General features: G+C 45.9%; 1 protein-coding gene across 1 annotated transcript in view; it reads right to left on the reverse strand.

Moving 5' to 3' along the window:
• Positions 1-990: 990 nt before the first annotated feature.
• Positions 991-23,796, reverse strand: part of LOC143289188 (FERM, ARHGEF and pleckstrin domain-containing protein 2-like) — a 132,701-nt gene continuing 109,895 nt past the window's right edge. The window contains exons 18-29 of the mRNA XM_076598121.1: positions 23,166-23,352; positions 22,437-22,487; positions 20,172-20,230; positions 16,805-16,876; positions 15,699-15,767; positions 14,529-14,618; positions 9,429-9,514; positions 6,999-7,111; positions 5,343-5,494; positions 3,545-3,652; positions 2,981-3,132; positions 991-2,562 (exon numbers count right to left, since the gene is read on the reverse strand). Coding sequence (XP_076454236.1) covers positions 2,478-2,562; positions 2,981-3,132; positions 3,545-3,652; positions 5,343-5,494; positions 6,999-7,111; positions 9,429-9,514; positions 14,529-14,618; positions 15,699-15,767; positions 16,805-16,876; positions 20,172-20,230; positions 22,437-22,487; positions 23,166-23,352 — 1,224 coding nt within the window. The 3' untranslated portion in view covers positions 991-2,477. The remainder of the gene's footprint in view (positions 2,563-2,980; positions 3,133-3,544; positions 3,653-5,342; positions 5,495-6,998; positions 7,112-9,428; positions 9,515-14,528; positions 14,619-15,698; positions 15,768-16,804; positions 16,877-20,171; positions 20,231-22,436; positions 22,488-23,165; positions 23,353-23,796) is intronic.

Below are 23,796 nucleotides of genomic sequence, written 5' to 3' on the forward strand. Positions count from 1 at the left end.
CAGAGGGGGGAATGGTGGGGACTGGGGGGAAAGCAGAGGGGGGGGAATGGTGGGGGGTTGTTGGGGGGAAGCAGAGGGGGGGGAATGGTGGGGACTGGGGGGGAAGCAGAGGGGGGAGAATGGTGGGGGGTTGTTGGGGGGAAGCAGAGGGGGGGGAATGGTGGGGGCTGGGGGGGAAGCAGAGGGGGGAGAATGGTGGGGGGTTGTTGGGGGGAAGCAGAGGGGGGGGGAATGGTGGGGACTGGGGGGGAAGCAGAGGGGAGAATGGTGGGGGGTTGTTGGGGGGAAGCAGAGGGGGGGGAATGGTGGGGGTTGTTGGGGGGAAGCAGAGGGGGGGGAATGGTGGGGGGTTGTTGGGGGGAAGCAGAGGGGGGGGAATGGTGGGGGCTGGGGGGGAAGCAGAGGGGAGAATGGTGGGGGGTTGTTGGGGGGAAGCAGAGGGGGGAGAATGGTGGGGGGTTGTTGGGGGGAAGCAGAGGGGCGGGAATGGTGGGGGGGTTGTTGGGGGGAAGCAGAGGGGAGAATGGTGGGAGGTTGTTGGGGGGAAGCAGAGGGGGGAGAATGGTGGGGGGTTGTTGGGGGGAAGCAGAGGGGGGAGAATGGTGGGGGGTTGTTGGGGGGAAGCAGAGGGGGGGGAATGGTGGGGGGTTGTTGGGGGGAAGCTGAGGGGGGCGGGGGGGGAATGGTCGGGGGTGGTTGGGGGGAAATGTAGGGTGGGAGCAGTCAACAGTTTTCAGTTTCAGGGTGTCCAAGTCTGTGCACTGATCCATATATGTTGCACCATATCTGCTTCAAAAGAAAAGAAAAGACAAAAAAAAAAGAAAAAGAGTTCACAGCATGTTCAACCTGTGTGGACATCTCCGGCGAGTGATGGACCATCCTACCTGAATACAGGGGACGTCAATGAAGCAACAAAAAGGTTCCATGGAAGCATTCATTTTCCTGCTTCACCAGCAGGGGTGGGTGGGCGACAGGGGGGGGGGGGGGAGAAACACTTGACAGAATCAATGGAAGCAAAAAGTTTTCACAGCTCACTGATAGGAGAAAAGCTCCACAATTTCATGGAAGCATTTTCACGGTTCACTGAATCAAACGATTTCATGGAAGCAATCATTTTCATGGTTCACTGAATCCAATAATTTCATGGAAGCAATTGCTTTCATGGTTTGCTGAATCCATCTATTTCATGAAAGCAATCATTTTCAAGGTTCACCGAATTCACCGATTTCATGGAAGCAATCATCTTCACAGTTCACTGAATGAACAGCCCCCATCAGACCATTGTCTGGAAAAGCCCAACATGACTCACTGCTCACTCAATGTTCACACACAGCTCACAAGTTTCCTTTTGCCGCACTATAAAAGTCACAGAAACCTTCCACACAGCCAGTCACCTCCAGTGTTGTAGGACTGGGGTGAACAGTGTCACTGGTTTCAGTTTCAAGGCAGTTTCAAAGCTTGATCAGTTGACGGACTGATCAATTTATGATACACAACATCTGCTTAAAAACAAAGAGAGAGAGATAGCGAAACAAGGAGCAGATGCCTGACTCATGCATGACCCTAAGGCACTACTGCCCACGGCCTTGAGAACCTAGCCTTACATCACTGAAAGTGAATGTCAGGTCGATGTTCCCAGCTGAGTGAAACACCTCACCGAATTCTAATCTGTTCTTTGTCAAATGGCGAGGGAAATGTCTCCCGAACAACCCAGTGGCTGTCTGTCCCGCCAACCCTCTCACCACGGAGACCTGGACATGGCTCAGCACAACAGGCACTGAGAGCACAGAGAAGAAAGGAGGATGCAGGTCACTTGGTATCCACCATCAGGGATGACCCTCACCTTTCCCTCACCTTTCCCTCCCTCCCTCCCCCAAGGCAATGAGTCAGAAAAGTTCAGCATGCGTGTTTCTTTCTCTCCTTGCTGCCCTGTGGTCTGCACTGTTGTTACTCCAGCGCTGCTCGTTCCCAGTCCCACACCCACAAACAGCCACAAACCCGGTCCATCTGCCGCAGCACGTTTTTGTCCAGAAAGTCCTGCCCCCAACCCCCCCTTCCTTACCTTAACTCACCACACCCCATCTCACTCACACTCACCACCCAGCTCAGCGACCCACCCCCACCCCATCCCTGCCACCACAATGACAGAGGTTCTGACTGGCCCCCACAACCAGTGACCATGACCTTGATCCCATAACCTGATGGTGACCTTGACCCCCCACTAACCTGATGGTGACCTTCACTTCCACAACTTCTCATCCTTCAAGGTGGCTCCTCCTCCTCCCCTACCATCCTTCCTCCATGCATACACACACACACACACACACACACACACAGTGTTGTCCGGGACAGAGTGTGAATCATGGCCGTGCACCAAGGAGTCTGCAGTGGTGGTGGCGGATGGAGGACAGGGCTGGTGTGTTGTGGGTGTGGTGCTGGCATGGCGTGGTGTTTGTGTGGTGCTGGTGTGGTGTTGGCTAGCTGTCCAGTTGACTGGTCATGCGGCTGAAGAGGCGTGTACGTCGTGCACTGCTGGTGGCCGAGTTGATCACCTCCATCCACCTGCAACAGTCCAGTCACGGTCACGTCACTCTCTGTCAGGGGTGGTAGGGGGATGGGGGAGGGGGGTGCTTGTCACTATCTTCATGCACACACACACACACACACACACACACAGAGAAAAAAAAAAGACACCCCCCCCAAAAAAAAAAAAAAAAAACAATTTGCAGGAAAATTCTCTCTCCCTCTCTCAGTGTGTGTGTGTGTGTGTGTGTGTGCGTGTGTGTGTGTGTGTGTGTGTGTTCATGCACACGCAAGTATGTGCACCCAAGTATGCTTACCTGTGAGTACATGTAAGTCCATGCGTGCGTGCAGCATGACAAATTTCTGTGCTCGTTAAAAGCATTCTTTTATTGTTGAGATTTCAGAAAAGAATCTCTCTCTCTCTCTCTCACACACACACACACACACAGAGACTGACCTGGAGTAAGTGTATTCACTCTCAGCGCGGAAGAAGTAGACGTGGTTTTTAAACTGCAGTTTAAACACGTGATCCTTGTTGATCCCGTCCTCAGGGTCTGGCTGGTTGACTGCGTAGCCTAGCAACGGGAGACTGGCCAAGGGGAAGTCATCCTGCAAGCAAAGGTCAGAAGTGGTTACCTGTAAAATTCTGTGTGATTTGACACTGTGAGTAGAATGTGTTTATTGGTATTTTTTCCTGTAAATTAGACATTGGACAAAAAGCTAAATCTATGATTACTTGTACATTTTTATCTGTAATTAGACTGTGTATGGGAATGTAAGCTTCAATGTTCCCCAGTGGCTATACAAAATAAATTTATTGCCATGCCTTCGCTTGTCAATTGTTTGAGATTTTCTGTGCAATTTAACAAACCCCATATAAACCCTCAAAGCTGTATACTGCACTTTAACAAAATATACCCACTAACATACACTCACAAAAAAAGCATACAGTCACAAGGAAATATACAAAACAATAAATAAAAAAACAACCACCCAGAAATAGCCCCAAATCCATGTATACCTGGTAAGTTTTGTAGAAGAAGAGGCAGAAGTTGGTGAAGACGACCCACAGTTTCTGCCATCCATTGCTGGTCTTGAACTTTCTCAGCAGATACCCACTCAGCTGGTTCTGTCCACATGTCAGTAACCACAACATTTATCAGCCGTTTAAGAAACCTTTTAAAACCCTATCAAGGCCAACAATTTAGAACTATCGCGTCACAAACCGGGATGAACGGCATGATAATTTGAGTGCTGGTTCATGCCCTTCAATTAACTCCGGACAAAAGGGCCTGACCAAGGCCCTAATGTTTTACAACCGTTTCTGATGAAGAGGCCTGACTGGGGCTTTAGATAGTTTTAAATTTTTGGAGTGAAACCTACTTTGCATAATGACATTATAAGCTAAGACTACCTTAACTGACCTTTCCACTCTCCACTGCGACCAATAAATGCAGAGTGCTGTGCTGGCAAGCAGGAGATTTATTTTTGCGGTGACTGGTTCACAAGAACAGTGCGTGTGATCAGTCTGGAAGTTTTCAGTTCATAAATTCTAACATTTGTTTATTTGGCGATTTTATTTCTTACCTGTACAAAATGGGTCATGTGTGGGGAAAGTCCGTGGAGCTAACTGGTAGTGCTAAGCGTGTTCATCAGTAATCATCAACTACACATAAAAACAGTGATTTTGCTTGATGGGATCCTTTCAGAATTTTGTTTCTAAATGATTATTTTACCCCCTAACTAAAATTCCCAGGGAGCATTTTGTTTCTGTGCTTCACAACAGAAACTTTTTCTTTTTGGTCAGTAAAGAGAGCCAACTTTAAGAGCTTGTACAAACCTAGGCTTTTTTTGAAAAAAAAGAAAAAAGAGAAGAATCTTAAGGATTTAAAAAGGAAATTTTCTTCCTAAAATTACGTTTAAGTAACATACTTACCGTGACCCACTGGTGCAGACTCCGGCAGGGGTCTGATTCCAAAGGCATTCAATTCTTTACAACTTGTTAAAGGCTGTTAAAACTTGCATGAACACTGAGTCACAGCCAAACGTGCCGTGGTTCATTGTCAGGACACACAGCCAGTTGTACAGAATGAGAAGTAAGAGAAAGAAAAAAAAACAAAACAAACTATTCACACTACCATACTGCTGCACTTTCAGCCACAGTATGTGCCAGAACCCTAATTCATGCATAAAAACAGAAACCCAAATCCATTAGGATAGTGATGAAATAACAATGGTCATTTATAATGCACTCCACCTCTTCAGCACAAGGGGCCAAAGGAGCAACATGGAGGGGAAACTGGTTACACATGCAAAATACCAAAACTACATTACACAACTTTATTTAACTGACTTCTGGAGTGCCACCGGATGGAGAATTCTGTCCCCTTCCGGTGTGCCAAAAAAGTGCATCAAGATGGCAATTTCCATCCACGTCACTGTAGGAAATTTCATAAAGCGAAATAATCAAATTTTTGTCAGTTACTGTCTGTGACCAAAAATCCTTTCTCAGTTTCAGTTTCAGTTTCAGTAGCTCAAGGAGGCGTCACTGCGTTCGGACAAATCCATATATGCTACACCACATCTGCCAAGCAGGTGCCTGACCAGCACCGTAACCCAACGCGCTTAAAAAACTTCCCAAGTGGGGAAACAGTTATTACTGAGCATAAATGAAAGTGTCTCAATCTGAAACAAAGCAAAATAAAGAGGAAAAACACACACCAAAAAAAGTCACACCACAACGCTTACACAAAACGTGATGTGAAGTGAAAACACTACCACCTTCCCCTCACAGCGTGGGCGGATAAAGGACGACTCACCTTGAGCGCCGTCTGGTGGTCATAGGCGGACACACTGGTGTTGCGGTGCCAGCAGACGTGCATGGTGGTGTTGGCGCGGTGCTGAATGGGCTTCTCTGTCAGCCGGTCATCTCCCCCTCCTCCACCCGCACCCTCCAGGTTCTCTGTCGACCCTGACACAGCCAGAGGGAGGGGTTTGGGAGGGGGTGGGAGGGGGTACTTTTCTGGTCCGTTTTTTGTTTTTCCTCATGGCTTACTTCTTGTTTTGTTTTTTCTCTTAGTAGTTTTTATTGTTTGTTAATCTGTCTGTCAATGCATCCATCCATCTATCTCTCTATCTCTTTCTTTTTGAATCCTATGTAATATCATATACAAAGGTATATACAGCATAATAAATCATATATTACATTACATTATATTACATTATATTCTATTATACTATATTATATCACATTATATTACATTTTATATTAAGGTATACATAAAATAACAAAGCAAATAAACTCAACTCCTACAAGAGGGCTGTTATGCATATGACTGTTCTTACTGTAGAGGCAGCCATACCCTGTTTTCAGAGTTGTCAGGCCCAATGATCAATGTGTTCCAGTGATTGTTTTCACCATGCTGTTTAAGGCAGCCAAACTCTGTTTTCAGGGATGTCTACATGCTCTGATTATGGCTATGTTCCAATGACCATTTTTACCCTACGATTAAGGGGTACCTGTAGCCCTGACTATGGATGTGTTCCAATGACTGTTTTTCCCTGTCATTAAGGCAGCCATACTCCATGTTCAGGGATGTCTAATGGATGTGCTCCAATGATGGCTTTTACTCTAAAGGTAACCATATTCTGAGTTCAGGGATGTGCCCTGACAATGGCTGTGTTCCCTTGTTTTTGCTCTGCCGTTAAGGCAGCCATACTCCATATTCAGGGGTGTGTATAAGGGTCCTGACTGTGGCTGTGATCTACTGTTTTTCACCTGCTGTTAAGGCAGCAATACTCCATGTCCAGGAGGGGTGGGTGTGTGTGTGTGTGTGCCCTATGGCTATGATCCACCGTTTTTAGCCGGCCGTTAAGGCAGCCCAACTCCATGTTCAGGGGTGGTCTAAGTGCCCTGACTGTGGCTGTGAGCCAACGTTTTTAGCCTGTTGTTAAGGCAGCCATACTCAGTGTTCAGGGATCCACTGCTTTTATCCTGCTGTTAAGGCAGCCATACTCTATATTCAGGGGTGTGTATAAGTGCCCTGACTGTGGCTGTGATCCACTGTTTTTACCCTGCTGTTAAGGCAGCCATACTCCATGTTCAGGGGTGTGTGTGTGTGTGTGTGTGTGTGTGTGTGTGTGTCTGTGTGTGTGTGTGCCCTATGGCTGTGATCCACTGTTTTTACCCTGCTGTTAAGGCAGCCATACTCTGTGTTCAGGGATGTGTGTGTGTGTGTGTGTGTCCTATGGCTGTGATCCACTGTTTTTACCCTGCTGTTAAGGCAGCCATACTCTGTGTTCAGGGATGTGTGTGTGTGTGTGTGTCCTATGGCTGTGATCCACTGTTTTTACCCTGCTGTTAAGGCAGCCATACTCTGTGTTCAGGGATGTGTGTGTGTGTGCCCTGTGGCTGTGATTCACTGTTTTTACCCTGCTGTTAAGGCAGCCATACTCTGTTCATGTGATCCACTGACCTGTGTTGGACTTGAGGGATGAGCACTGGGGACCGTCCAGGTCAGGACGACTGCCCAGGGTCTGCACTGCTTGCTGTATGTCCTCCATCCACTTGTTCTTCTCCTCCTGGGAACTGGGGGACACACACCGTACACACACCGTGTCATTATTACACATCCACTATGTCATAAATACACGCATACCATGTCATGAACACAAACACACATAACTATGTGTATGTCCTCCATCATCCACTAGTTCTCCTGGGAAATGGGGGACACACACACACCGTATGATTATTACACACATACATTGTGTCATAAATACACACATACCATGTCATGAATGCACAAACACACATAGCTATGTGTATATCCTCCATCATCCACTTGTTTTTCTCCTCTTCGGAACTGGGCGACACACACAGTGCACACAAACTGTGTCATGATTACACACACACATACTGTGTCATAAATACACACATACCATGTCATGAATACACAAACACACAAAGCTATGTGCATGTCCTCCATCATCCACTTGTTTCTCTCCTGCCGGAACTGGGCAACACACACTGCACACAAACTGTGTCATCATAACATAGCTATGTGTATGTCCTCCATCATCCACTAGTTCTCCTGGGAAATGGGGGACACGCACACACACTGTATGATTATTACACACATACACTGTGTCATAAATACACACATACCATGTCATGAACGCACAAACACACATAGCTATGTGTATGTCCTCCATCATCCACTTGTTTTTCTCCTGCCGGAACTGGGCAACACACACTGTGCACACACACTGTGTCATCATAACGCACACAAACTGTGTCATAAATACACACATTCCATGCCATAAATACACACAGAGACACATAGCTAAGTGTATGTCTTTCATCCACTTGTTCTTTGCCTCCTGGGAACTGGGAGACACATACTGTGCAAACACACTGTGTCAGAACTACACACATACACCGTGCCATTCATACACCATACACACAGAAAAATGCGTGCATTATCAGACATGTGAAAAGACACTGAATAAAGACCCTTCACCTTCACCTATCCCATAACCCAGAGGAGGGTCGTCAGGGCACCACAGATGATTTCCAGACCAGTTCTCTCCATCAGGTCCTGTCTCTAACAACTCTCTGTGAATAGGAAAATTCAGGTCTGTCCATTCTTTGATGTTGTCCCGTCCCATTTTCTTTTGCCCCCCTCTCTTCCTACTGCCTGGTACGGTGCCCTGCAGAATGGTCTTTGAGAGTTCATCGGTTCTTGTGACATGTCCGTACTATTTGAGCCTCCTCCTCATGACAACGGTTAGGTCATCGTGGGGTCCAATGGTTTGGGTGATCTTCTGTCGGACATCAGTGTTCATGACAGGATCAGTGTAGGAGATGCCTAGTAGCTTTCTGAAGCATCTCATTTCCATGGCTTGGATCTCCTTCTGGAGCTCGGCAGTGAGAGTCCATGTTTCCCAATCACAGAGAAGCACTGGTTGAACCAGTGAGCGCACAAGTTTCACTTTAGATCTGAGTGTGATGGGCTTCAGTTAAGAGAGTGCTGCTGTAGTCTGTGCTATCCTGGACAAGACTTGTGGTTTGGAGCCTTTATCTGTGACACACCCAGATACTTGAACCTAGATACAGATTACAAAGACTGCCCGCTGACTTTAATGCGTTAATGATGTTGGTGTTATTCGTCATCATCTTTGTCTTTGCTACGCTGATTTACATTCATTATGCTGTGGAAGTCAGTTGTCAAGTCTTTCTGCCAGGCTGGTCTCATTTCCTGCCAAGTCATCAATGTCATCGATGAACTGAAGATTTCTAACAGTTCTGCCTACGATGCTGACGTTGCTCTCATGGTCTTCCAGTGCATCCAACATGATACGTTCCAGGAATATGTTGAAAGTACAACCACTAGTAAAATGCATGCAAGCATACGCAGAACACACACATGCACAGACAAGTATGAACGCATTTGTGCATGAACACGGGTGCACACTCACAAACGTCTGCAAACATGAAGAAGAATTCATCTTATGTCCAAGAGATTAACAGCATGGTGTTTTGAACAAAAAGCTATTGAAAGCATGTATCAGTTGAACAACAATATTCAGAACATAATGATAGAAATATAAAGACACATACAGACATCTGATGGGTTTGGTCAAGAAGAAGCAGTGAACAAAAAGAATTTTAATGATGTTCAAAATAGATATAAATTCAAAACACAAAGGCATTCTGATGATGAAGAAGTCTAAAAAAAACCAAAAAAACAAAAAAAAACAGCACAAAAAACACATCATTAAAACGTACCTGGCCACATACACACACAACAACAACAACAACAAAACAAAGCACACATAAAAAAGAAACAAAACAAAACAAAAAACCACCAACAACTCCCCAAACATTAATTCATACAACATACCTGGCAGCAACTAGAATGCAGCGCCCGCCTGCATAGATAGCAAAGGTGTTTGGTACAGCCACCTTCGACTGTTCCGTCTCCTCAATCTGAAACAGATGTCATTCTGATTCTTCAGCAGAGTGTAGGGAAAAGAAAGAAAGAAAAAAGAAAAAAAGAATGAAAAGCACTTCACAATCATACAGATGCACATCTTGTCACTTTGGATGGTCTGACTTCTGTGCTCCTCTGCAATCCACCAGACATTTCTGTAAAGCAAGCAGTAACTTTATGTAAAGAGAGAGAGAGAGAGAGAGAGAGAGAGAGTGTGTGTGTGTGTGTGTGTGTGTGTGTGTGTGTGTGTGTATGTGTGTGTGTGTGAATAGAGAATAGAATAGAATAGTTTTTTATTGTCATAAAACCTTAAAGTTTATAAGGCACAACATGAGCATATTACGAAGAGAAACATTCATGAACAAATTTCGTCAGCCTTGGCTGTAATGCTGTTTGGGTGTGTGTTGATACAGACCACACTTAGGGATCATGTCTGCAGTGGGTGTGTCATGGAAACTAAGACACACTCTGAGAGAGAGTTGAACACAGTGTAGATTTACTCACAGACATCCCCTTGTTGTATAGAGAAAACAGACAGCTGAACACAGTGTAGATTTACTTACAGACATCCCCTTGTCTAGAGAAAACAGAGCTGAACACAGTGTAGATTTACTTACAGACATCCCCTTGTCTAGAGAAAACAGAGAGAGCTGAACACAATGTAGATTTACTCACAAATATTCCCTGAGAGCTAAACACAGTGTAGATTTACTGACAGACATCCCCTTGTCTAGAGAAAACAGAGAGCTGAACACAGTGTAGATTTACTTACAGACACCCCCTTGTCTAGAGAAAACAGAGAGCTGAACACAGTGTAGATTTACTGACAGACATTCCCTGAGAGCTGAACACAGTGTAGATTTACTGACAGACATTCCCTGAGAGCTGAACACAGTGTAGATTTACTGATAGACACCCCCTTGTCTAGAGAAAACAGAGAGCTGAACACAGTGTAGATTTACTGACAGACATTCCCTGAGAGCTGAACACAGTGTAGATTTACTGACAGACATTCCCTGAGAGCTGAACACAGTGCAGATTTACTGACAGACATTCCCTGAGAGCTGAACACAGATTATATTTACTGACAGACATCCCCTTGTCTAGAGAAAACAGAGAGCTGAACATAGTGTAGATTTACTGACAGACAATCCCTTGTCTAGAGAAAACAGAGAGAGCTGAACACAGTGTAGATTTACTCACAGACATCCCCTGAGAGCTGAACACAGTGTAGATTTACTGACAGACATCCCCTGAGAGCTGAACACAGTGTAGATTCACTGACATACATTCCTTGAGAGCTGAACACAGTGTAGATTTACTGACAGACATCCCCTTGTCTAGAGAAAACAGAGAGCTGAACACAGTGTAGATTTACTGACAGACATCCCCTTGTCTAGAGAAAACAGAGAGAGCTGAACACAGTGTAGATTTACTCACAGACATCCCCTTGTCTAGAGAAAACAGAGAGAGCTGAACACAGTGTAGATTTACTTACAGACACCCCCTTGTCTAGAGAAAACAGAGAGCTGAACACAGTGTAGATTTACTGACAGACATTCCCTGAGAGCTGAACACAGTGTAGATTTACTGACAGACATTCCCTGAGAGCTGAACACAGTGCAGATTTACTGACAGACATTCCCTGAGAGCTGAACACAGATTATATTTACTGACAGACATCCCCTTGTCTAGAGAAAACAGAGAGCTGAACATAGTGTAGATTTACTGACAGACAATCCCTTGTCTAGAGAAAACAGAGAGAGCTGAACACAGTGTAGATTTACTCACAGACATCCCCTGAGAGCTGAACACAGTGTAGATTTACTGACAGACATCCCCTGAGAGCTGAACACAGTGTAGATTCACTGACATACATTCCTTGAGAGCTGAACACAGTGTAGATTTACTGACAGACATCCCCTTGTCTAGAGAAAACAGAGAGCTGAACACAGTGTAGATTTACTGACAGACATCCCCTTGTCTAGAGAAAACAGAGAGAGCTGAACACAGTGTAGATTTACTCACAGACATCCCCTTGTCTAGAGAAAACAGAGAGAGCTGAACACAGTGTAGATTTAGTTACAGACACCCCCTTGTCTAGAGAAAACAGAGAGCTGAACACAGTGTAGATTTACTGACAGACATCCCCTTGTCTAGAGAAAACAGAGAGAGCTGAACACAGTGTAGATTTACTGACATACATTCCCTGAGAGCTGAACACAGTGCAGATTTACTTACAGACACCCCCTTGTCTAGAGAAAACAGAAAGCTGAACACAGTGTAGATTTACTGACAGACATCCCCTTGTCTAGAGAAAACAGAGAGAGCTGAACACAGTGCAGACTTACTGACATACATTCCCTGAGAGCTGAACACAGTGCAGATTTACTTACAGACACCCCCTTGTCTAGAGAAAACAGAGAGCTGAACACACTGTAGATTTACTTACAGACATCCCCTTGTCTAGAGAAAACAGAGAGCTGAACATAGTGTAGATTTACTGACAGACATCCCCTTGTCTAGAGAAAACAGAGAGAGCTGAACACAGTGTAGATTTACTCACAGACATCCCCTGAGAGCTGAACACAGTGTAGATTTACTGACAGACATCCCCTGAGAGCTGAACACAGTGTAGATTCACTGACATACATTCCTTGAGAGCTGAACACAGTGTAGATTTACTGACAGACATCCCCTTGTCTAGAGAAAACAGAGAGCTGAACACAGTGTAGATTTACTGACAGACATCCCCTTGTCTAGAGAAAACAGAGAGAGCTGAACACAGTGTAGATTTACTCACAGACATCCCCTTGTCTAGAGAAAACAGAGAGAGCTGAACACAGTGTAGATTTACTTACAGACACCCCCTTGTCTAGAGAAAACAGAGAGCTGAACACAGTGTAGATTTACTGACAGACATCCCCTTGTCTAGAGAAAACAGAGAGAGCTGAACACAGTGTAGATTTACTGACATACATTCCCTGAGAGCTGAACACAGTGCAGATTTACTTACAGACACCCCCTTGTCTAGAGAAAACAGAAAGCTGAACACAGTGTAGATTTACTGACAGACATCCCCTTGTCTAGAGAAAACAGAGAGAGCTGAACACAGTGCAGACTTACTGACATACATTCCCTGAGAGCTGAAAACAGTGCAGATTTACTTACAGACACCCCCTTGTCTAGAGAAAACAGAGAGAGCTGAAAACAGTGTAGATTTACTTACAGACATGCCTTTGTCTAGAGAAAACAGAGAGAGCTGAACACAGTGTAGATTTACTGACAGACATTCCCTTGTCTAGAGACAACAGAGAGAGCTGAACACAGTGTAGATTTACTCACAGACATCCCCTTGTCTAGAGAAAACAGAGAGAGCTGAACACAGTGTAGATTTACTTACAGACACCCCCTTGTCTAGAGAAAACAGAGAGAGCTGAACACAGTGTAGATTTACTTACAGACACCCCCTTGTCTAGAGAAAACAGAGAGCTGAACACAGTGTAGATTTACTGACAGACATCCCCTTGTCTAGAGAAAACAGAGAGAGCTGAACACAGTGTAGATTTACTGACATACATTCCCTGAGAGCTGAACACAGTGCAGATTTACTGACAGTCATTCCTTGAGAGCTGAACACAGTGTAGATTTACTTACAGACATCCCCTTGTCTAGAAAAAACGGAGAGCTGAACACTGTGTAGATTTACTTACAGACACCCCCTTGTCTAGAGAAAACAGAGAGAGCTGAACACAGTGTAGATTTACTCACAGACATCCCCTTGTCTAGAGAAAACAGAGAGAGCTGAACACAGTGTAGATTTACTGACATACATTCCCTGAGAGCTGAACACAGTGCAGATTTACTTACAGACACCCCCTTGTCTAGAGAAAACAGAAAGCTGAACACAGTGTAGATTTACTGACAGACATCCCCTTGTCTAGAGAAAACAGAGAGAGCTGAACACAGTGCAGATTTACTGACATACATTCCCTGAGAGCTGAACACAGTGCAGATTTACTTACAGACACCCCCTTGTCTAGAGAAAACAGAGAGCTGAACACACTGTAGATTTACTTACAGACATCCCATTGTCTAGAGAAAACAGAGAGAGCTGAACACAGTGTAGATTTACTGACAGACATTCCCTTGTCTAGAGACAACAGAGAGAGCTGAACACAGTGTAGATTTACTCACAGACATCCCCTTGTCTAGAGAAAACAGAGAGAGCTGAACACAGTGTAGATTTACTTACAGACATCCCCTTGTCTAGAGAAAACAGAGAGAGCTGAACACAGTGTAGATTTACTGACATACATTCCCTGAGAGCTGAACACAGTGCAGATTTACTTACAGACACCCCCTTGTCTAGAGAAAACAGAGAGCTGAACACAGTGTAGATTTACTGACATACATTCCCTGAGAGCTGAACACAGTGCAGATTTACTGACAGACATTCCTTGAGAGCTGAACACAGTGTAGATTTACTTACAGACATCCCCTTGTCTAGAGAAAACAGAGAGAGCTGAACACAGTGTAGATTTACTTACAGACATCCTTAACACAGTGTAGATTTACTGACAGACATCCCCTTGTCTAGAGAAAACGGAGAGCTGAACACAGTATAGATTTACTTACAGACATCCTTAACACAGTGTAGATTTACTGACAGACATCCCCTTGTCTAGAGAAAACAGAGAGAGCTGAACACAGTGTAGATTTACTGACAGACATTCCCTGAGAGCTAGCTGAACACAGTGTACATTTACTGACAGACATTCCTTGAGAGCTGAACACAGTGTAGATTTACTGACAGACATTCCCTGAGAGCTGAACACAGTGCAGATTTACTGACAGACATCCCCTTGTCTAGAGAAAACAGAGAGCTGAACACAGTGCAGATTTACTGACAGACATCCCCTTGTCTAGAGAAAACAGAGAGAGCTGAACACAGTGCAGATTTACTGACAGACATCCCCTGAGAGCTGAACACAGTGCAGATTTACTCACAGACATCCCCTTGAGGGGCAGCTGGCCGTGAACCTTGAACTGGAGGAGGGTGGAGGAGGCACGACTGGTGTACACCAGCATGTCAGAGAACTGAAACACCGCATGGCAAAGCTTAGACTCCATAATATCAACTGCAAAATTCTTCATTCATAAGTGTAATGTACAAGGAATAACACCTACTCAAGAACATTTTAGTAACTATATTAAAAAATAAGATTCAGGTTAGAAAAATATCTGTCTCTCTTGGGAAATAGGAACAGTTCTGTTTAGCATGGCAGTTATATATACCCTTGATTACTTTAGCAATCAGCTGATATTTAGGGAGTGGGAACAGAATAGTATATTCCATCTCTCTGCAATGCAACATATCTGTAGATGATAATGTAATTTTTGTTTTGTAATTGATGTCATCCACGTATTTATGATGTTATCTGTGTACTCTTGAGGTTATCCATGCATACTTGCAGTATTCCTGGTGTTGTCTTGTATGATTCTCAATGTTTCTTCATTAAAAAAAAAAAAAGAAGGAAAAAAAGAAAAAACAAACACACACCCCACCACACGGCTGTCTTCACATCTCTCACACACTCACACACACAAACATACACACAGTCACACGCACACACATACACAAAGCACACCCACAAACACACTCACTCATTCATATACACTAACTCAAGATGTATGCATGCACACACACAATGCACATACACACCCTTACACACACTTCCCCCTCACACACACCCACACACATTCTCTTTCTTACACACATGCACTCACTCATACACACTCTCTCTCTCACACACATTCACTCCCCCCCCCCACACACACACACACTCACTCCTTCTCTCTCACACACACACCCCCAAGCCACTCTCACACATACACACATACTCTCTCTCTCTCTCACAAACACACACACATACATTCCTCCACCCCACACTCTCTCTCTCACACACTCACACACAAACACACACACTCACACATGCTCCCTCATCCCTCTCTCTCTCTCTCACACACACACATACACACTCATACTCACTCTCTCACATACACACACCCCTCAACCCACATTCACTTTCTCACACACACTCCCCCACCACACACTCTCACACACACATACACTCTCTCTCTCTCTCACATGCACACTCTCTCAAACACACAGCTTACCAGGAAAAACATGCGCTGTTGGTAACCTTTCCTGGAATACTTTTGTAGGCAGCCTTCTCTCAAGAACTCCTGCACACACACACACACATTCACACACACACACACACACACACAAACACACACACATAAACACACACACACAAACACACACACAATCACACCCACAACCACTCACACACACATGCGCGTGCGCACACACACACACACACACAGATTCATACATGCATACATAACTGCCAATAACTTTTCATTGCCATATCTTCCAAATTAACAACTCAAACGAGAAAATATTGAAACCAGGGCCTGAAGCAAATGAAGAACATTTTTCTCCAAATCAATCACATGATTAATGTATCAGCCCAGCGTCTTGTTTTAACCATGAAACAAAGATGTTTATATTAATTCAAGAAGCTGACTCCGTATCAGAAAAAACAACAACAAAAGACACCATGCTCTATTTGGAATCTGTAAGGGAAAATTCTCAAACTGAAAGTAATCATTCAACCCCCCCCACAACAATAATTTTCACACACACACACACACACACACACACACACCTTCAACTCCTCCTCCCACACACACACCTACTCATTTTCACTCACACCCACACACACAAACCAGTCCATACCACACCACAAGCTAACACTCACAAACACACCTATTTCCAAATCACACACATACAAACACTAAGAAACGTACACACACACACGCACACACACACACACACAAACACACACAACTACAAACACACACATGAAGCATACACACACACACACACTCACAAACACATACACTGACACAACCATACCAAACTATACCAAACTACTCATTCACACACATATACTCACGAACTATACTCGAGCCCCATAAAAACAACCTTTTCCACGATAAAGAAGCAAAGAAAAAAAAAATCAAATACTGGTATGCATGACTCACCCTGTCCACACTAACTACATGTTCCATGATTCACCCTGTCCACACTAACTACATGTTCCATGACTCACCCTGTCCACACTAACTACATGTTCCATGACTCACCCTGTCCACACTAACTACATGTTCCATGACTCACCCTGTCCACACTAACTACATGTTCTATGACTCACCCTGTCCACACTAACTAGATGTTCCAGACCAACCAGGTCCCTCTGTAGCTCCATCAGTTTCTGGAGGTTCTCCTGAAACACACACACACACACACACAAGCACGCACATGCACACACACACACACGATTCTGTGAGTATCAAATTAATCATTTGCTTATGTATTTCTTCCTTACAAACCTGAAGGTTTCATGACGATAGAATTTATCCCATTCTATTCTGTTCTATTTGCAAAAGGTCCTCCTGTATGGTTTTCTTATTTCCTCTGTGTGTGTGTGTGTGTGTGTGTGTGTGTGTGTGTGTGTGTGTGTGTGTGTGTGTGGGTGGGTGCGTGCGTGCATGCGTGCGTGTGTACATGCGTGCGTGGGTGCACGTGTGTTGTGGGTAAGTGTATGTGTGTGTGTATGTGTGTGTGTGTGTGTGTGTGTGTGTGTGTATGACTCTGTGTGTGTGTGTGTGTGCACGCGCACGCACGTGCATGCATGCATGCGTGTGGTTGTTGTGGGCAAGTGTATGTGTGTGTGTGTGTGTGTGTGTGTGTGTGTGTACGCGCATATGCATGAGTGTGTGGGTGTATTTGTGTGGGTGCGTGTGGGATTGCATACATGTGTGTGTTTGCATGCGCATGTGTGTACTTGTGTGCATGTGAGCTTTCTTTATCTTAGCGGGGTTTTTTTGTCGGGGGGTAGGGGGTGTTTTTTTTTGGTGTTTTTTTTTGTTTGTTTCCTTTTCGTTTTGTTGGTTGGTTGTTCTCTGTTTAACTCACTCAGTACGGCCAGTCCTCTCTTCTCCTCTACACAGACCCCTCGGATGTCCAGTGGGTGTCTGAATGACCCAACCTTTAACTTCCATCGTCAGAATTGTGGTATTCTTTGTCAACATGCACGTCTTCAGTATAAGAGCCTTCCGCTTGCAATATTTTGATGATGGTAATTGGGGTGAAACGCTGTTAACGTCGTCTCTTTCGCTGTTCGTATGGAAAGAGTTAAAACAGTGCAGGTGATTGAAAGAAAAAAGAAAAAGAAGGATAAATGTCCTGTAGCCTTTTACTGTCATCAGGGAAGTGAATTCACACCCACTGTGTCTATGGCTGGGCACAGGAAGGCAGTGAATCCACACCCACTGTGTCTATGGCTGGGCACAGGAAGGCAGTGAATCCACACCCACTGTGTCTAGGGCTGGGCACAGGAAGGCAGTGAATCCACACCCACTGTGTCTAGGGCTCGGCACAGGAAGGCAGTGAATCCACACCAACTGTGTCTAGGGTTCAGCACAGGAAGGCAGTGAAACCACACCCACTGTGTCTAGGGCTCGGCACAGGAAGGCAGTGAATCCACACCCACTGTGTCTAGGGCTCGGCACAGGAAGGCAGTGAATTCACACCCACTGTGTCTAGGGCTTGGCACAGGAAGGCAGTGAATTCACATCCACTGTGTCTAGGGCTCGGCACAGGAAGGCAGTGAATCCACACCCACTGTGTCTAGGGCTCGGCACAGGAAGGCAGTGAATCCACACCAACTGTGTCTAGGGTTCAGCACAGGAAGGCAGTGAAACCACCACACCCACTGTGTCTAGGGCTCAGCACAGGAAGGCAGTGAATCCACACCCACTGTGTCTAGGGCTCAGCACAGGAAGGCTGGGCCCAGTCCTCTCCTTCTGTGTTCAAACCTTCCCCAAGCAAAGTCAGGGACCCCTTCACACGCCTGGGTGGAGTGAGGGAACGTGGAACAAAGTGCTTTACACAAGGACTCAAAGCTGAAACAGGGCCTTCAACCCTCATCGCTGCTGATCACTGGATCACAAGTCCAATGCCTGACTGACCATGCTGCGGTGCCTCTGTGCAAATGATGGGCCAGCACCAACAAAACAAAACAAAAAAAGAAAGAAAGAAAGAAAAAAAAAAAGAGAAAAGATTTCTTCAGTTCCAACTGGAAGTCTGTTTCTGGGAAAGAGCAATGTGGTCAGCAGAAACAGTGCACAGAGAGAGAGAGGTGAAGTCTGTTTCAGAGAAAGAGCAATGTGGTCAGCAGAAACAGTGCACAGAGAGAGTGAGGTGAAGTCTGTTTCAGAGAAAGAGCAATGTGGTCAGCAGAAACAGCGCACAGAGAGAGTGAGGTGAAGTCTGTTTCTGGGAAAGAGCAATGTGGTCAGCAGAAACAGTGCACAGAGAGAGAGAGGTGAAGTCTGTTTCAGAGAAAGAGCAATGTGGTCAGCAGAAACAGCGCACAGAGAGAGTGAGGTGAAGTCTGTTTCTGGGAAAGAGCAATGTGGTCAGCAGAAACATTGCACAGAGAGAGAGAAAAGTGAAGTCTGTTTCAGAGAAAGAGCAATGTGGCCAGCAGAAACAGTGCACAGAGAGAGAGAGGTGAAGTCTGTTTCTGGGAAAGAGCAATGTGGTCAGCAGAAACAGTGCACAGAGAGAGTGAGGTGAAGTCTGTTTCAGAGAAAGAGCAATGTGGTCAGCAGAAACGGTGCACAGAGTGAAGTGAAGTCTGTTTCTGGGAAAGAGCAATGTGGCCAACAGAAACAGTACAAACGGATAGAGGTGAAGTCTGTTTCAGAGAAAGAGCAATGTGGTCAGCAGAAACAGTGCACAGAGAGAGAGAGGTGAAGTCTGTTTCAGAGAAAGAGCAATGTGGTCAGCAGAAACGGTGCAGAGAGAGAGAGTGAGGTGAAGTCTGTTTCAGAGAAAGAGCAATGTGGCCAGCAGAAACGGTGCAGAGAGAGAGAGTGAGGTGAAGTCTGTTTCTGGGAAAAAGCAATGTGGTCAGCAGAAACAGTGCACAGAGAGAGTGAGGTGAAGTCTGTTTCTGGGAAAGAGCAATGTGGCCAACAGAAACAGTGCACACACAGAGAGAAGTGAAGTCTGTTTCAGAGAAAGAGCAATGTGGTCAGCAGAAACAGTGCACAGAGAAAGAGAGAAGTGAAGTCTGTTTCTGGGAAAGAGCAATGTGGCCAACAGAAACAGTGCACCGAGAGAGAAGTGAAGTCTGTTTCAGAGAAAGAGCAATGTGGTCAGCAGAAACAGTGCACAGAGAGAGAGAAGTGAAGTCTGTTTCAGAGAAAGAGCAATGTGGTCAGCAGAAATAGTGCACAGAGAGAGTGAGGTGAAGTCTGTTTCTGGGAAAGAGCAATGTGGTCAGCAGAAACAGTGCACAGAGAGAGGTGAAGTCTGTTTCAGAGAAAGAGCAATGTGGTCAGCAGAAACAGTGCAGGGAGAGAGAGAGAGAAGTGGAAGTGTGGAGGGGAGGGAAGGGGGTCAAGAGCGAGGAAAGGTGGAGGTAGGGGTGTGGTGGTGGTGGTGGTGGTGGTGGGAGGTGCAGGGGCAGGTGGGGGGGGGGAGTGACTGAAAACTTGAGGACATCTCACCAGCAGGTACAGCCTGTCTCTGTAGGTCTGAGTCATCTCTCGGATCTTGGCCAGTGCCGCTGCAACACAGGGCATGCCTTTCATCATTAGTTCATCCTAACAACATCATCAAGATTTCATCGTAACAACATCATCAAGAGTTCATCGTAATATCATCAAGAGTTCATCGTAAAAAACATCATCAAGAGTTTATCGTAACAACATCAAGAATTTATCGTAAAATCAACATCAACAGTTCACTGTAACAACATCAAGAGTTCATCGTAACATCACCAAGAGTTCATCGTGACAACAACATCAACAGCTCATTCTAACATCATCAAGAGTTCATCGTAACAGCATCAACAGTTCATCGTAACATCAAGACTTCATCGTGACAAACATCAACAGTTCATCGTAACATCATCATGAGTTCATCGTGACAACATCAACAGTTCATCCTAACATCATCAAGAGATCATCGTAACAACAACATCAACACTTCATCGCAACATCATCAGTTTCAGTTTTTCAAGGAAGCGTCACTGCACTCGAACAAATCCATATACGCTCCACCACATCTGCTAGGCAGATGCCTGACCAGCAGTATAACCCAACGCGCTTCTCACACCTTGAGTGCATGCTTATATATTTAGGTACCTGTCAGAGTGGGTTTCTTTTCACATAATTTTGCTAGAGGACAACACTCATTGCCATGGGTTCTTTTTCAGTGCGCCAAGTGCGTGCTGCACATGGGACCTCAGTTTATCGTCTTATCTGAAAGAATTGATGCTCGGTTTGATTTGATTTCCCAGTCAAACTTTGGAAGAAAGGGCGAGAGAGAGGGGGACTGGAACCCTCACCCTCACAGACCCTCTGTGTTGACAGCTGAGTGTCGGGCACAATAGCCAAGTGGTTAAAGCGTTGGACTGTCAATCTGAGGGTCCCGGGTTCGAATCATGGTGACGGCGCCTGGTGGGTGAAGGGTGGAGATTTTTACGATCTCCGAGGTCAACATATGTGCAGACCTGCTAGTGCCTGAACCCCCTTCATGTGCATATGCAAGCAGAAGATCAAATACGCACGTTAAAGATCCCGTAATCCATGTCAGCGTTCAGTGGGTTATGGAAACAAGAACATACCCAGCATGCACACCCCCGAAAACGGAGTATGGCTGCCTACAAGGCGGGGTAAAAACGGTCATACACGTGAAAGCCCACTCGTGTGTATACGAGTGAACGTGGGAGTTGCAGCCCACGAACGCAGAAGAAGAAGAAGACAGCTGAATGTCTTGATCATTCTGCCACCTTCCTCCTGCACTTCATCATAACGACGTCAACAGTTCATCATAACAACAATTTATCCCAACAACAACAACATCACAGTTTTAACCCCTTGGGTACCAACTGTCTATGCTGCACACAACTGCTCTGGCTGTACCACGTGCCTGTGTATCTCACATGTAGCACTTCATCAGCAGACTAAAAGGGATTTATATTGTCACACCATCGCCAAGAGTTTGACAAAAAAAGCCTTTGAAAAATCTCAGTATTTCAGTGAATGAATAAGCAGTGAACAGTTTGGTTTTCCACGCACAGAAATCAGTGCTAAGATGTTCAAGTTTGCATCTTTTATTTTCGTTCTTCAGTACTAAGCTGTAAAAGTTATAGATTTACAATTGACATCCTGATTTATTTATTTATCTGTCTGTTTGACAGTAGCTGGGAAACCGTCAATGTTTGAGTTTTACCACTGACACATTCACATACATACACACCCACACCCATAAACATACAACCCCCCTCCGTCTCCCTATGCACACACCCAAACGCCCATCCATCTACATTCACAAACACCCCCCACTCCCTTGCGCACAGATTCACAAACACCCACCAACACATGTACATCCACAAACACCCACCACGCCCCTGCACACTGATCCACAAACGCCCCCACCTCCCTACACACACCCCCCCTCCCCACACACACACACACCCATCCATCTACATCCACAAACACTCCCCACTCCCTTGCACACGGATCCACAAACGCCCATCCACACATCTACGCCCACAAACACCCACCACGCCCATGCACACAGATCCACAACCCACCCTCACACACACACACACACACACAAATAAACACCAACACATCTACATCCACAAACACCCTAACCCCCCTGTTCACAGACCCACAACCCCACCCCCCCAACCCCACACCAAAACACCCACACATCTACATCCACAACCACCACCCACACAGGCGACACCAAGAGAGACTCACTTTGGCAGTCTGCAGCATCTGGGTGAGTCGGAGGGTAGTGTTTGACTAGACCTGCACACAGTGAAAATCAGTCTCCTCACTGGAACACCGCAGACAGAGGCCATGATCCATACAGACAGAGACAGAGACAGGCAGAGAGACAGAGAGGGAGAGAGAGAGAGAGAAACAGAGAGAGAGGCCATGATTCAGACAAGACAGAGACAGGCACAGAGAGAGAGAGGGAGAGAGAGAGAGAGAGAGAAACAGAGAGAGAGAGAGAGGCCATGATTCAGACAAGACAGAGACAGGCACAGAGAGAGAAAGAGAGAGAGTGGCCCTGAAAAGACAAGACAGAGACAGACACAGAGAGAGAAAGAGAGAGAGAGGCCCTGAAAAGACCAGACAGAGACAGAGAGGTTATGATCCAGAGACAGAGACAGAGAAAGAACACACAGAGAGGCCATGATCCAGAGAAGACAGCAACAGAAAGAGAGACAGAGACAGAGAGAAAGAGAGAAAGATAGAAAGATAGAGTCAGAGACAGAGAGAGAGAAACAGAGAGACAGACAGAGAGAGAACAAAGAAACCATGATCCTGACAAGACACAAACAGCGACAGACAGGGAGAGGGTGGGAAAAGAGAGGTGTGTGTGTGTGTGTGTGTGTGTGTGTGTGTGTGTGTGTGTGTGTGTGTGTGTGTGTGTGTGTGTGTGTGTGTGTGTGCGTGTGTGTGACCCAACCAGCCACGTACGTTCCAAAATGAGCTGGTAATGCAGGAGGCGCTGGCCCGGCTTGAGGAAGAAGGTGTTGAGGGGCAGGTAGCAGATCTTCTGGGACTCGAACTCGCGGTAAGCGTCCTCCAGGGCCTTGCTGGCCTTGACCTGCTGGTCCAGGTCCTGAACCATGCCTTGCTGGGACGCGAACAGCGTCTGGTACAGCTGTCGACACCGCACCGTCAATCAATGTTCTACACACTCATCTTGCTGACACTGACAGCCTGTCCAATATTCAGTATGCAAAACACTCCTCACCTCACTCATCCCCTTCACCTCATTCATCCCCTCCCCCTTCACTTCACTCATCCCCCCTCACCTCACTCATCTCCCCCTCACCTCACTCATCCCCCCCCACCTCTCATCCCCCCTCACCTCATCCCCCCCCGCACCTCACTCATCCCCCCCCACACCTCTCATCCCCCCTCATCTCACCTCGTCCCCCCCTCACCTCACTCATCCCCCCCACCTCTCATCCCCCCCTCACCTCACTCATCCCCTCCCTCCTGTTCTCACTCATCCCCCCCTCACCTCACTCATCCCCTCCCTCACCTCTCATCCCCACTCACCTCATCCCCCCTCACTTCTCATCCCCTCCTTCACCTCCCT

Source organism: Babylonia areolata, chromosome 13 (genome assembly GCF_041734735.1).
Source record: "Babylonia areolata isolate BAREFJ2019XMU chromosome 13, ASM4173473v1, whole genome shotgun sequence".
In the NCBI taxonomy this organism is placed as follows: Eukaryota; Metazoa; Mollusca; class Gastropoda; order Neogastropoda; family Buccinidae; genus Babylonia; species Babylonia areolata.